At 35.6% G+C, this 14,148-nt stretch overlaps 1 protein-coding gene across 3 annotated transcripts in view; it reads right to left on the bottom strand.

Moving 5' to 3' along the window:
* The window catches only part of LOC140148056 (uncharacterized), a 36,467-nt gene that overhangs the window by 11,057 nt on the left and 11,262 nt on the right, over positions 1-14,148 (bottom strand). The window contains exons 5-6 of one of the 3 annotated variants that reach the window (XM_072169902.1): positions 10,217-10,288; positions 5,507-5,626 (exon numbers count right to left, since the gene is read on the bottom strand). In XM_072169902.1, the coding sequence (XP_072026003.1) occupies positions 5,507-5,626; positions 10,217-10,283 (187 nt within the window). In that variant the 5' untranslated portion in view covers positions 10,284-10,288. The remainder of the gene's footprint in view (positions 1-5,506; positions 5,627-10,216; positions 10,289-14,148) is intronic. The other 2 variants (XM_072169903.1, XM_072169904.1) reach the window with 2 other exon arrangements.

Below are 14,148 nucleotides of genomic sequence, written 5' to 3' on the forward strand. Positions count from 1 at the left end.
CTAGCTCAGTCTGATTTATCTTAATATTAGTAGGTGTTAAACATTCCAGCAAGGGTGCAGCTACATCAGTCTGGTACGAGGCAAAAACATTCTCTACATGTATAGGTAAAAGTCACAATGCTTTTCTGGTTGTTTTCCGTTGCAACAGCCACCATGTTTTTGGTTCTTGCACTGATCTTTTGTTTTCACAGCTGCAATTTCAGTTCTTCACTGTGATTTTAAGCTGACATGATACTTTCAAGGAAACTTTGCCACTGCATCTCTTGCAATGAGACACACTGATGTGGGACTATATACTGGCCCTCCTTCACCATCAATGTTCACCTTTGCATCTCAATATTTTCACATAGAGCACAACCAACTCTAGACTCCTCTGCATTTGTAATGCTAGGGACTGGCAAACAATGGGCTGGTTCTAGCAGGGATGACATGAACCACAGAACTCTTCTTGCTAATTATATTGGTGCAGTGTAGGCCAAGATACTATGCACCAGTTCAACTATAAGCTTTTATATATATAGCCATGAAAATATATGCAGCACTTTATGTTATGCGCTTAATAAATATAATTTATGTTACATTTATTTGATTAATATGTTCATTACAGATGCTTCGGTGTCAGTAAATAGGCAGCTAGCAGTTTTTATTATGTATGAAGCATTGCAAAGTGCATACCATACAATGGGATATTTTAGTAGTTTTATTTTGTGATTTAACCTTTTCAAAATCAATATTGGAAACATTTGGAAATGTGCACCAGGTGCGTATATATGTGTCATAATACGCTCACATAAATTCACATAAGCGCTCACAAGTGAAACACATTACGTAAAGCGCAACAATGTCCACTTAATTTAGCGTCAGCGCTGCGCGCAACAGCTGTGTAATGACCCAGAATTATAAAGTGGGTTATCATAAATAATCATAAACAAACAGCTGTCCTCAGTAAACTTTAAATTGAAAAGTTCATTGTTCTGAACAGTTTGCAGTTTCAATAGAGCTCAAATTAGAGCGTACATGTCATTTTGGGGGGGGGGGGGTGAATTTACGGTTCTGAAATTAATCACAAAAAACTTGAAAATAAAGCTGCCTGAAAATTTCCGCTATATAATAGTTAGTTACTATTTTGCTAGTCTAAGGGATGGCTTCAAAACCAAAACATCCATAACCTATCATAACCAGCAATTGGGCCTGATTTCTATAAATCAGAACGGTTCTATCAGGGTGTCGGCAGTTGACTGGTGCTTGGGTTTTGAAGCCATCCCTAACTATAATAAGCATGAGCATTGGATGGATGTTAATTGCAGCTAAATCAAAAGCATGAAATAATGGATTTTCAACAGGCGTTCTGCCTATCACATTCACAAGATACACCATCGGGAGAATACGGAAGTATGGAGGCATAAAAAATACTCTACATAGGTGATCCAAAATCAATTTACTAAAAGGTATGAGATACACCTTGTATCTGGAATTATCTTGGCTGAAGCAAGTCTTGCAAATAATTTAAAAGTTTAATCATGATAATCATTGTGTTGGTCAGTCATCCAGGCTTCTGCTCTGTCTATCACCCTGAAGTGCGCTTCAGACTCCGAGTATTATACGTACAATATTGTATGTACAATATGTACGTTATTTAATCTATTGCCATTCTATTTCCAGTAATGTTTAAGTTCTAACGAATGTTTGATGACGAAAATCGATAATATGTTACATACAATATCTAGCAGAAATATATTATCGATTTTACGTCATCAAACATTCGTTAGAACTAAACATTACTGGAAATAGAATGGCAATAGATAAATAACGTAGATATTATACATACAATATTGTATGCATAATAAAAAAATCTGTATACTGCTTTACTCCCTGGATCTGGAGTGAATTACAGTTTTGGCCATGCTTTTCAGTTTGGCACAATAGATTAACATTTTCTTGAGCAGAAATTGAGAGAACATGAAACTGCAAGGACAATATTTTACAAGTTGGAACTTCATCATGAAAAGAAGAGGCTGCTGTTTCAAATTTTGTTAACTTTCCCATTCATCACAACAGATCTTTCACTCCAGTGTCAAAGAGGTTAATGAATAGCTATTTTACTATATACATGTAGTATTAAGCACTGTTCTTTGGGATCATACATTATATCTGAATAGATTACACTCTGTGTCATTGTCCAATAATTGCTCTTGATATAATTTCAGCCTGAAATTCTTATCATGGTTCTAAATCGACACCAACAAGGAAAACTTATAAAGGTAACACTGGCCTTTCTATCAATACCACATTTTATAGAAAACATTTAAGGAGACACCAGTTTGGTGTTTCTTGGATATAAAGGAAAGTATCATCAAGAAAACAAATGACTACAATCATTGAATTTAGTCTTGGGACAGTTTAGGACTATGAACTAAAATTGATCCCCTTCCACCCGTAACAATGTTGATCAGGTCTTATCATCAGGCTCTGTGTTGGACTCTGCAACATTAATTGGTGGGGAAAGGGGAGGGATATTGCTTACATGAGGGTTGAAGCTACACATAGAACATTATTTGAAAAACGTCCATCAAAATTTATGTGACTGGGGATGGAAACAAGGAGTAAAATTGACCATGTGTCCCAACACAATATTTCTAAGATTGTAGGTAATTGTGTCTCCTAAAATGCAATAATATACTAGACAAGATTTCAATAAATTAGATTATTGACTTGATAGTTCCAGCCATTTTATACAAGCTCATATATGAGATTTTCTTGGAAAACAAAATACTAATATAGTTTTGAGCTGACAAAAGGATTGAGCTGTATTAGTGATGCAACTGATTATTTTGTTTGGGACAAAACATTACTGTAACTTATTTAAGTTATTGTCTACACAGGGTGTCTCTGAAAGAACTGTACCATCAGACATTGTTATTTTTGAGTATTTGTACAGGCTTTGAGTTGAGGAGTGTGATAAATAGCACTCCTCAAACTTGTGAGGAGTGTTATTTTGTGAATGAGGAGTGTGATTATGTTTAAATTTGATGTAAGCTTAAAGATTAAGGAGTGTGATAAATCGCTCCTCGTGATCATTTAAGGAGTGCGGAGGAGTGTGATTTCACTCGCACTCCTCAAAACTCGCAAGCCTGTTTGTATTCCTGAACTGACAAAAATTGGAATTCTATAACAAGACACCTTTCATAATGCTTCATTTTTGAAGAAAAAAAAATTGTAATAATACAAATTCATCGTATCTGAAGTATTAAGAACTGATTAGGCATAAATGGTTCAATGCACAAGGCAAATTAGTTTTAATTCAACAAGAGGTATGATTTTAAGAATGTTTATAATTCAAGAATATAGGAGTCAATTTTCAAAATGCAAAAAAAAAAAAAAATATTTGATAGCTGGTATCATATACTATTCTACTGTTTCGTTGCACTATTAAATTTTATCGAACAGTACAGTTCTTTCAAAGACACCCTGTACATACTAATAATATTAATACCATACAAATATTACATGTTACAAAAAATATTACAAAAATCTACAGAAAGTCAAAACTTCATGTCTAAAGTACAATCTGACCATAATTGATAAAAATGAATTTGATCAAACTCATCAGGTGATTTGTATCTCTGAAATAGTTCCAAAAAACAGTTCCAAAAGCTTCATAATTCTGATTTCATTACATCAAGACTATTTGCCATTCACACAATTAGCTTTGCTTGGACTTTATTCTCTTTCTCTTTGTTTTCTGCAAAGTTTTGAAGGAAATAATGAAGAAGGAGGCAGCCTACGTGTATATACTTCACTCTAGCAGGGCGTAAGACAATGCGAGACACAAATTAATATATGCGAGGATCGGAAAAGTTTTGAAGGTGCGGCAAGATTGCTGCTGCGTCTGTCGCAACAAAAGATTATAACTATAAATTGATGTTCTACTTGCATTGGGCTATAGAGGCAATCAGTCTTGCCATCTTGTCAGTAAAAAGCTGGGAAATCAATAGGATTGCATTTCCCTTTATTGTCATGGATGGAAATCCATGTACTCGTCTTTCTTTAGGTTATCACAATTTCTTTTATACTTCAAGGTAATTATATTGATTTACACACAAGATGGCCGAAAATGACGTCACAATGACGAACTCTATTCTAGTTGAAATCCATACACCCCCTATATAGATATGACCTTTATCTCCCACACATGGGGAGTAGTTTTCAAATAGAGTCACCCATTCAGTAACCCCATTTGAAATTTACACTCCCTGTTAGGATGATTAACCCTAACGCCCCAAGTCTTTTCAGCGAGAGGGAAGGAATGAAGGAAGAAGAGAAAACTTTTTCTCAGTAAGGTTTTGAACCATGGACCCCTCGGGTGCCAGACACATGCACAGGGGTCTACCTTGGCTGGCAAAGCTTTCCGTGCCCATATGCATTTCGCATCATCCTGCGTTTGCAGATGCTGTGTGAATTGAGCTTTTTTGAGGTTTGGTTTGGTTAGGATTAAGGGTATGCCTTCCATAGGGAGTGTATGAATTTCATCTGGAATAACCCTTTCAAAGCAATTAGAATGGGTGGATTTCACACTCCTCCATATAACACTACAAAAAATCTATCACACTGAATTGTTACTCATGAACACAAAATATTGTACATTCAGAGAATTTTTCAGCAAAGCCACAAAATTGAGCAATAATTGGCACCTTACAGCAAGAGCTTCACTATGTTTGCTGTGTAGAACTTTGTGCATAATCAACATCATGCATTACGCAAAGATCACAGACCAGAATGCCACTGATGTCGACCAATTGCATGATACTAGTAATCCAAATGTACACTATTTCTCCCTCCATGAACAACATGCAAAATCAAATGTGGTGGAGTCTGATCTAATTGGGTGAATCCATTTACGTCCACACTCCCCCTATGGAAGATCTTCCACAGGAGGAGTATGAATTTTAAATGGAATTACTACATTAGCCAACTCTTTATGAAACTCACCCTCCCTCTCTTGATGATTCAGGTTGAATCATTCTCAGAGGGTGTATTAAATTCAAATGGAGCTGTAATGTGTTCATTCAATTTGAAATTCAAACTCCACCCGTGGAAGATATATTATTTCTAATATCTTTGATGGGGCAGTGTGGATGTTAGATGGAATAGCTGATTCAATGTCTGCATTATACCGTGTCTTGTGTCAAGTTGAGAGTTATGCTATGTTGGATTTCACAGTGGCAGATCTGAATTAGTGCGTTTACGCGGTTTAATCCCCAGCATACAGACAAAACACCCTTCTACGCGTGTGTATATGCCCGCAGCATTAGGTTAGTGCAAAAATCTGCCACTGCAAAATCCAACATTGCGTCACACTTAACTTGAGACTTGACACATTATAGAAATGTTATGAATCAAACCATTATCAGTGGTGGGTGAATCAGGTGGAGTAAACTACATGCACAGCACGGAATGCATTGGAATGCATATATAGCATCAAGCATAAAACAGTCATCCACCTTACCCATGTATTCACAATGTGGTCCAAAATACCCTATGGCACACTGGCATTCATTGTCAGCATTACAAGTACCTCCATTTAGGCACTCTTCAGCACACATGCCACCTACAGTACCACCATTACCTAGATCATGTGAGAAAAGAACAAAAAAAACATGTCAGACTGGAAATATTTACACCAGCTTACCAAATGAATGCGCAGTAAGTGCCTGTGTAGCCTTCTTGGCATACACAAACATTGTTGACGATAAACCCCGTTTGGCACAAATCTGTGGGACAGGTTCTGGTGTTATCTGGAAAAAAGAAACACATATTTTTAAAACCACAGCTACACCAGATCAACTGTCTGGCCATTATTATACAGGAAGCCTTATTTCAAGTTAATAAATGCATTGGTATTTATACATATCATCAGGAAATTGCAAAATGCAGAAATTGTCAAATGTCTATTATAATAGGGCAGCTAAAAGCTGATTCAAAAAGAAGTAAACTCTTATTTGAGGGCTTTGAATAAGTTCATCAGGATTGTAGATATCAATTATTGGTAAATTATGCTTTACAAATCCACTTGATTACTCACGTTGTTAGATGTTTCATCGTCCTACGGAAGACTTCATCAGTAATGTGATGAACCAGCAACATCCGTAGGAAGATGAAACGTCTAAAAACGTGAGTAATCAAGTGGATTTGTAAAGCATAATTTACCAATAATCTTATTTGAGGGGTTGTGTGTAGCTGCTTAAATTACTGTTTTTATTCAAATGGGCGTACCTTGGGTTGTCTATGAGCAAATTCATCGATTTCTTATATACTTACAGCCCCTCAAACAGGAGTTTACTACTTGGATCAGCTTGTATTGCAAGTTATCAAAGCATGCAGACATGCAAACACATGACACAGTCAGGCATTCATATATCATTACATAATTTGCTGCATAAAAACTGGTCACTAAATGTGCTATTAATACATTTATATTTCAAGACAGTTCACAAAACTTATTGTAAAACATAGCTTGAGAACAGATTGAGGGGTTAGTGCAAGATGGTTGTATCTGAAATAGCTGCTCTATACACATTTGACAATTTCAAATTCTAAACTGTACAAAATATGACACCTGGCAGCAGTGTTCAAATATGCCTCAAAAAGTTACAGGCCAGCGGGCTTGATCTTAAAAGTTACCGGCCAGCAGGCCGGCAACTAGATGCCAGTCAGAAAAGTTACCGGCCAGGCCAAAAAGTTACAGGCCAATGGCCGGCTGACCGGCGCTATTTCGAACGCTGCCTGGCAGCTATTGCAGATATGGCCGTCTGGCCCTAAACTCTCGATATCAAAGGTCAATGAAGCATTATCTGTTCATTCTTCAATATTAATGAGACAATACAAATATCACAGAAATTACAAGTACACACAAACATCAAATGTGCCAATATTGAGTTACTTTGCTTGTTTTTTTAGGAGTTTTCTTACAAATTCATTAATGAATGAATGAATGAATTAATTAATTTATTTTTACAACAATTTGGTCAGAGGGTGACCTAAATACACCAAACACAAAATGAAAGGAAACCAAAGACCTGCAAAAGAACATATTTATATGTCTTTATTTTATTTTTTTTTACCTGCGCTGAGCAGGAAACTAATGTTGTTCCGAGTTAAATGCAGATAATCAAAATAGTTCTGAGTTAAAGCAGATAATCAAAATAGTTCTGAGTTAAAGCAGATAATCAAAATAGTTCTTAGTTAAAGCAGATAATCAAAATAGTTTTTTGAGTTAAAGGTCGATGATCAAAATAGTTCTGAGTTAAAGTAGATAATCAAAGCAGTTTTGAGTTAAAGGCAGATAATCAAAATAGTTTGGAGTGAAAGCAGATAATCTGAGTTAAAGGCCAATAATTCAGCTGGTAGTGCCCATGAGGTTAGGAAACATCAATGTTATTTTGAAATATTTCTGATTCAATTTAATATTGAGATGAAGGGGGTCACCTTTTTACATTTATAGGGATTCATCTATAATTTAGGTTGTTCCCTGAAAGTTAAATGTACTATCTACATTTCTTTACTATTTCACATGGGTTCCTGTACATGATGTGAACCAGAACTTGACAGTTCACTAGATGTTATGCAAACAAATCAGGTGAAATGTCTTTTATACCTTTGTGCAGTAAGCTGCCCATCTAAATGGGAAATTTATGTTATTGTAAGATACAGCAAGATTAAAGGCTTTTAACTGAATTTCACATCCTTTTATCTTGCCATACACAAACACCACTTTCTGTCCCATGATAAAATCAACATCCTTGTTGTATTTTGTTAACCTGACTAGAAAACCAGCTCTTGCTTTTCACAACACATTTTTTTACAGAATTGACTAACCAACCCAGTTGAATTTCCTGCAAATTTATTTACAAATGCTGCAATCATGCCAATCTTATCACCAAATCTGGGAAGCAAACTTTACAAAATGATATGATAATGTAAAACATAGTATTGCTTACATTTACTTCAGGGTTCTGAATCTGTAGGTTTCAACCCCCATGTAATGGGCATACAAGGTAAAAGTTGGGGTCACAGGACTTTCCATGAATAGTAATTTTGTAAATGTTTTAAAAACAAGTCTGTATGCCTATCCTGTGCAAACACTTTGATTAGGGACCAAAGTTTCAACAACATAATTAATTCCATCTGGAGAAAAATCAAATGTTATGTACTAAAAATGTACTTGGGAAAACTGAAAGTTTGGTTTCTACATACAAGTACAATCAAGGAAAATCCCCACTCTGACATATTAAATGTAAACCGTTACCCCTCTCCTCCAAAACAATGTTGTTGAGATCACTTTTGACATTGACCTATCCAGTCTCCCCAACATTTAGTAGGGGGGAGGGAATGGTGAAGGAAGGGATAATCCCTCATTGAAGTTTTCACACTCGACTCGATTTGGTGATTTCTTACATTAAAGCATAGTCTGCATAACCCACATAATGCAATCTTATGACCAGAAAAACACTAAATGAATCTTATGATTGATATCATGCATAAAAACATGCAACCATCATGTGACTCTGATGATGATGCATGTGATGTGAAGAAGATGAAGTGTGTCATGTGATACATCATGTGATACATCAAGACCCACTTGGATTGATTGGAGGCTTCTCACAGCTGTAACCCAGGAAGTTTCTGGGACACTTGCATTGAAATGAATGATCACTTGAAATGCAGTGGGCAAATTCAAGGCAGGGTTCCAAGTCACAAGGATCTGCATCTCCATCATGCAAAGTAGATGAGAAGAAAAAAAGGAAATGAGAAATGGCAGTGAGATTTAGCATACAACTTACTCATCTACAATTTACAATCTGAAAAGTAAAAAGGCTTTAGAGTTTAATATGTTTTTCATTAACCACAGTAGATGAATGAACATAATACATGTATCCATACAGTCATGTGCCAGTATGTGGGCATTCTCACATACCCACCCCTACATGCACCCATAAAAATGACTAAACATGCAGGTACCTTGCCTTGCTGTGAATTAAATGCATGCAGAGTAATGGATTTTCAATCATTCATGCTTTCTACATTAGCTTTTCATAATAAACATTTTGTTATCCATGACATGACAGAGTGGATGGTAGTAAAGCTTAGTAATTGTTTGTACACATTATCTCATTATACAGCTTATCATAACTTCTCTAGATTCAGACAACACAAGGTCACATTCTATATATATTAGCAAATAAATCGCTCAGTGAGTATAAGAACATTGTATATTACATTATGCAAAAGCATTTTTGTAATTTTCAAAGCAATTAAAGAATGAAAGCTGAACTTGGAATTGGTATCAAATCAACATTTCACATTTCAATATTCAACAGAAAGTTCCTTATAATATTATATTTTAAAGTAATAAACCAACAAGCATCCCAAGCCCTGTTTCCCCTTATTCACAATTGCATAGGAAGCCAATGAATTCATACATATTTTGCTGTATTTTTGCAATTTATTCAGTTTTTGTTTCTCTCTTTATTCTTTTTACTTATGTATGCAATTTTTGCTGGGCATTTAGTGCTTTTTATATCGCAATAAAAGTGCTTGTATATTATTTATAATAATAAGTAGATTAGTAAATTACTTGCCAGGAGGGCGTTTTTCGAACCACAATGCTGGAACCGGGGACCCCAAACTTTGCCAGCTTTGGAAAAAAAAAGTATAAATAAATAAATAAAAATTGGGGAAACTAAACCCAGAATACCCCCTGTAGGATACTTGTTGTAAAAAAACACAATCAGTAAAATGATCTTAAGTCCCATTAAAATCCATCAAAACATGTGGGTTAATATTTTTTGGCTAAGTGTTATCATTTTTATTGGCCAAGGGTTAACATTTTTGGTCAATGGTTAATGGTCAAGAGTTAACATTTTGTGCACACATATCACACATACATCAGATATCATTTTATAGTCCCCTTTCCAAACTTTGTTTATGGACAATAAAGTTGGATATGGTCAATATATTATACAAGAGGCTATTCCATTTGAAACCCATATACACCCCTTTGGAATACATGACCTTAATCTTTCACTTCAAATGAGTCACCCATGCAGGTAACTCAATTTGAATACATACTCCCTGTTTGAAAGATTTTTGCCAAGTCTTCCATGGGGGTGGATGTATTCAAGTGGAATAGCCTAACATCAATGACAAGAGTTCTTACCAGGCATAACACTAGTCCTTTGTGGAATGATTATAGCAGAATGAAGATGAACAGGTGCTTTGGTCATGATGGCTAAAGAACAAACATACAGTAGATGCAGTCATGCAATGAAGCACAGACAACAACAAGCAATGTAAACAGCCAAAACATAACTATCATAGAAGGCACGGCCATAGCAAGCAGGATGACAAAGGCACACATAACTTCCCCAATATTTGAGCCATTTCTTCATAATGTCATATGAATTTAGACACAAACCCTGATTTTGGCAATCCCAATTTCTTGATGGCCATCCCAATATTTTTACCCTACTACAAGCTCTCTACTACGGCCCTGATAGAGGGCACAGAGAAAATTATTTAACACAACATTTCAATTGTCTTTTATATCAAGCAATTTTTCAAACCCAATTCTTCCAGAATAATAACAAAAGTTATTTTCTGTGTTTTACACACTATAAGGCCTAAAAAAAATGGTTGATCGGTGTAGCTCGACTGACCCTAAAAATAGGCCCGACCCTAGACCTTTTCTTATTTTTTTGCAAAAAAGCAAAAAAAAAAAAAAAAAAAAAAAATTAAAATGTTCCAAAGCCTTTATCATTCGCAATTTACAGCTTAAAATGTGTGTAAAAAAAAAATTGCTGACCTACCTACCCTAATTTTTTTTATCTTACGCCAATCAAACAATTAACACAGCATGTAAATTTATGATTATGAAGTATATTGTTTGTTCAACTTGTTATGCGAAAATTATTTGATTTTGTTACTGCACACTTCAACAAGAGCACCACTGGTGCTGTAGCTCATTTGTTATGGGTTATGGTCAGGAATACCATGCGTAGCTATGTATAGCCATGCATAGATATGTATAGCCATGCATAGCTATGTATAGCCATGCATAGCTATGTATAGCCATGCATAGCTATGTATAGCCATGCATAGCTATGTATAGCAATGCATAGTATAGCCATGCATAGTTATGTATAGCCATGCATAGCTATATACAGCCATGCATAGCTATGTATAGCCATGCATAGCTATGTATAGCCATGGATAGCTATGTATAGCCATGGATAGCTATGTATAGCCATGGATAGCTATGTATAGCCATGGATAGCTATGTATAGCCATGTATAGCCATATGTAACCATGTCATGGCCATGTATAAGCCATGTATACAGGGCTGCCAACTTTGAAAAACACATTTCAGTATTCTCAAAATCACCATAGTGCTGTGATCAAGCACAAATCAGCATTTTGAAAATATACTTACGGTTCTCAAGATATTTATTTATTCAAGGCATTTATTTATTTGTACCTTTTGCTTGTCGAGTATCCTTTGATTTTATTTAATACAGTTTTGTTTGTATATTTAATGTCTTGGATGCACCATCGGATAGATGAGTGCCACTGATGTAAAAGCAATTTCCAAATAAAAACTTGAAACTTAAAAACTACAACACTTTCATGGTAAATGGCATGCATAGCTATGTATAAATTATGTATGCAAAAATTCACAAAAGCGTGTAACTGTCACCCATTTCACAAAGCCCACTTGGCATTGGGTACTGCTGCCAACCAAGGATTCTGGAGTACCAATATAGGATAAGCCACTTTTTGGAAATGAAGTTGCTTATCTTGCCAAAGTTAAAAAAGCAGATGAAGCTAGACTTGGATCAAGACTGAGTATCGTATAGTATAATCGCGACAATTGTAATCTGCAATTGAAGATCTGGAACTAAGTATGATTAAGCCTAGCATTTGGGTCTACATGTAGGTCCAGGGACACTACAAAACCGGGAAAAAAATAAATTAATAAAAATAAATAAGGGAAAAAAAATGTGCGGGTACCGGACACAAAATTACCCTAAAAGCACACCCTATTAACACTTGTGAACATTATATATCAATCCACAATGTAATGAGTCTTTTGCCTTTTACAAGTTGAACAAAGTATATGTAAGATTATCCATTAGTTGTACTAGATTGGTGAATTTGATATTCCTTTACAGTATTAAAGCTTTGTAATATGATGAAGTGCCTTTGAATTCATTTGTTGTAGTGAATGTATATAGTACATCACTTATGCCTTCACACAAGAGCTGTGTTTTAACTGCTGCAACATTCTTGAACAAAGAAATACAGTCACTTATAAGACAAACACATTACAAGAGAATTTTCAGAAGCGTTGAATATCACGAGGCATTTTCATGCATGAATGGAAAGCATGCACATAAGACACTGAGTCAGTTTCTGCATGACATGATCTATGAACAGTCAGCAAGATGAATAAGGTAGGAATGACATTATAGCCAAAGTGAAGGTTGATTTCAAAAATCAAGGTGACCATAATGACCACAAGGATATATCAGCGATGGCAAATGATGCAGAAAATAATGAAATTATGTAACTAAAACCTATATGGAAGGTACAAATTCAGAAGTTACAATTTTCACTTTTCATTAATGTTTACCGTAGTAAGCCCCATTATCCGTGGCACTCGCCATGATTGAATAAGGTTATTGTCATGTGCACTCATGACATGCATGATGTACAGGGTGTCCCAGAAAAAATTACCAGGCGAATGAATTTGAACGTAAGTCGAGAAATGGACATCAGAATCCAAAAATCAGCGTGTAGCCCATCTTATTCTGCATCTTATATGTTAATTTTATTGGAATCGGTTGAATGATTGCGAAGATATAAGCGATTACATAACGTCAATTCACTTCATTCCAAGTTTGAAAGAAAGATCCTTCAACACAATGCGCACTAGTGGTTAATAACTGCCAATGGGCTTCATATTTTGTTCGGTGAAATCCTTTTCGTAGTTTATAAACAATCTGTTTCTTGCTAAACATTTAATTAGGTTTTGTTCAAATTTGAAAACCTGCACGATATTGAAAATGAAAGCTTACATGTTAGATGATGCTCGGTACTTGTAAATATCTTTTTTCGTTAATGTTGATATAAATGTTGTATAAAGCTTGGATTCCAGCTGGCTCAAAAAAACTTCTCACACACATTTGTTTTTAGAATATTTCCAAAAAATGCAAAGTTTAAATCTTTAAAACTTCCAACATTAATGTTGCATGGTATCAAAAATCACACATAAAGCTGTAAGCATTTGATCATTGTCATCAAGGAGGTTAGATAGAAAGGAGAGGAAATAGATTACGTAACGCATATTGTTCCTTTGTGCCTATTTGAGTTTCCGAAACGTTATTCATCGAGAGGTACATTTTGTTCGAGACAAAGGGCTTCCACCATTAAATCGGTAACTGTCCTGACAGCGTATTAACGCTATAATAGGCAGGCTACTGTCAATAAGTGATCAAACGAAAGTCACGTGAAAGCGCCTACACTAGCGAGAGGTACCTTTTGTTCCCATACATCTAAAGGGTGTAATTGAGTAGCTGTATAAGCACAAAAGGCACACATTAGCCGTGGGTGTACAGTTCGTTATCAGCCACTGACTTTAGGGGCTTCATTAAAATCGATTGCACATCAGAATTAAGGTTGCCAAGTCTACATGTCTTTAGTACTGTATAATGGTAATACTAGCTACGTATACATGTAACATATAATAAGTACTGGTGTAGGCCTATATAAAAGTAGTTTCACAAATTGACATTTAATTTTATTTTAAGAAGGAGATTGGCATACACAGTGGCGTACCGAAGGGGGGGGGGGCATGCAGCTCTTCTGTGAGAGGTCTTGGGAGGGAATGAGGGAGGAAGAGGTGGAGGAAGGTATATGGAGAATGAGAGGGGGACTGGAGGAAGAGAGAAAGAGGAAAAATGAAGAGAAAAAATAATTTAAAAAAATAAATAAAATAATAGAAAGATAAGGAAAATGATAGGAATGAGAGGGGACAAAAAGTAACAGGGGATGGAGAATGGAAGAGAGAAAAGGAGAGGGGTGATACTTTAG

Source organism: Amphiura filiformis, chromosome 3 (genome assembly GCF_039555335.1).
Source record: "Amphiura filiformis chromosome 3, Afil_fr2py, whole genome shotgun sequence".
NCBI classification, from domain to species: Eukaryota; Metazoa; Echinodermata; class Ophiuroidea; order Amphilepidida; family Amphiuridae; genus Amphiura; species Amphiura filiformis.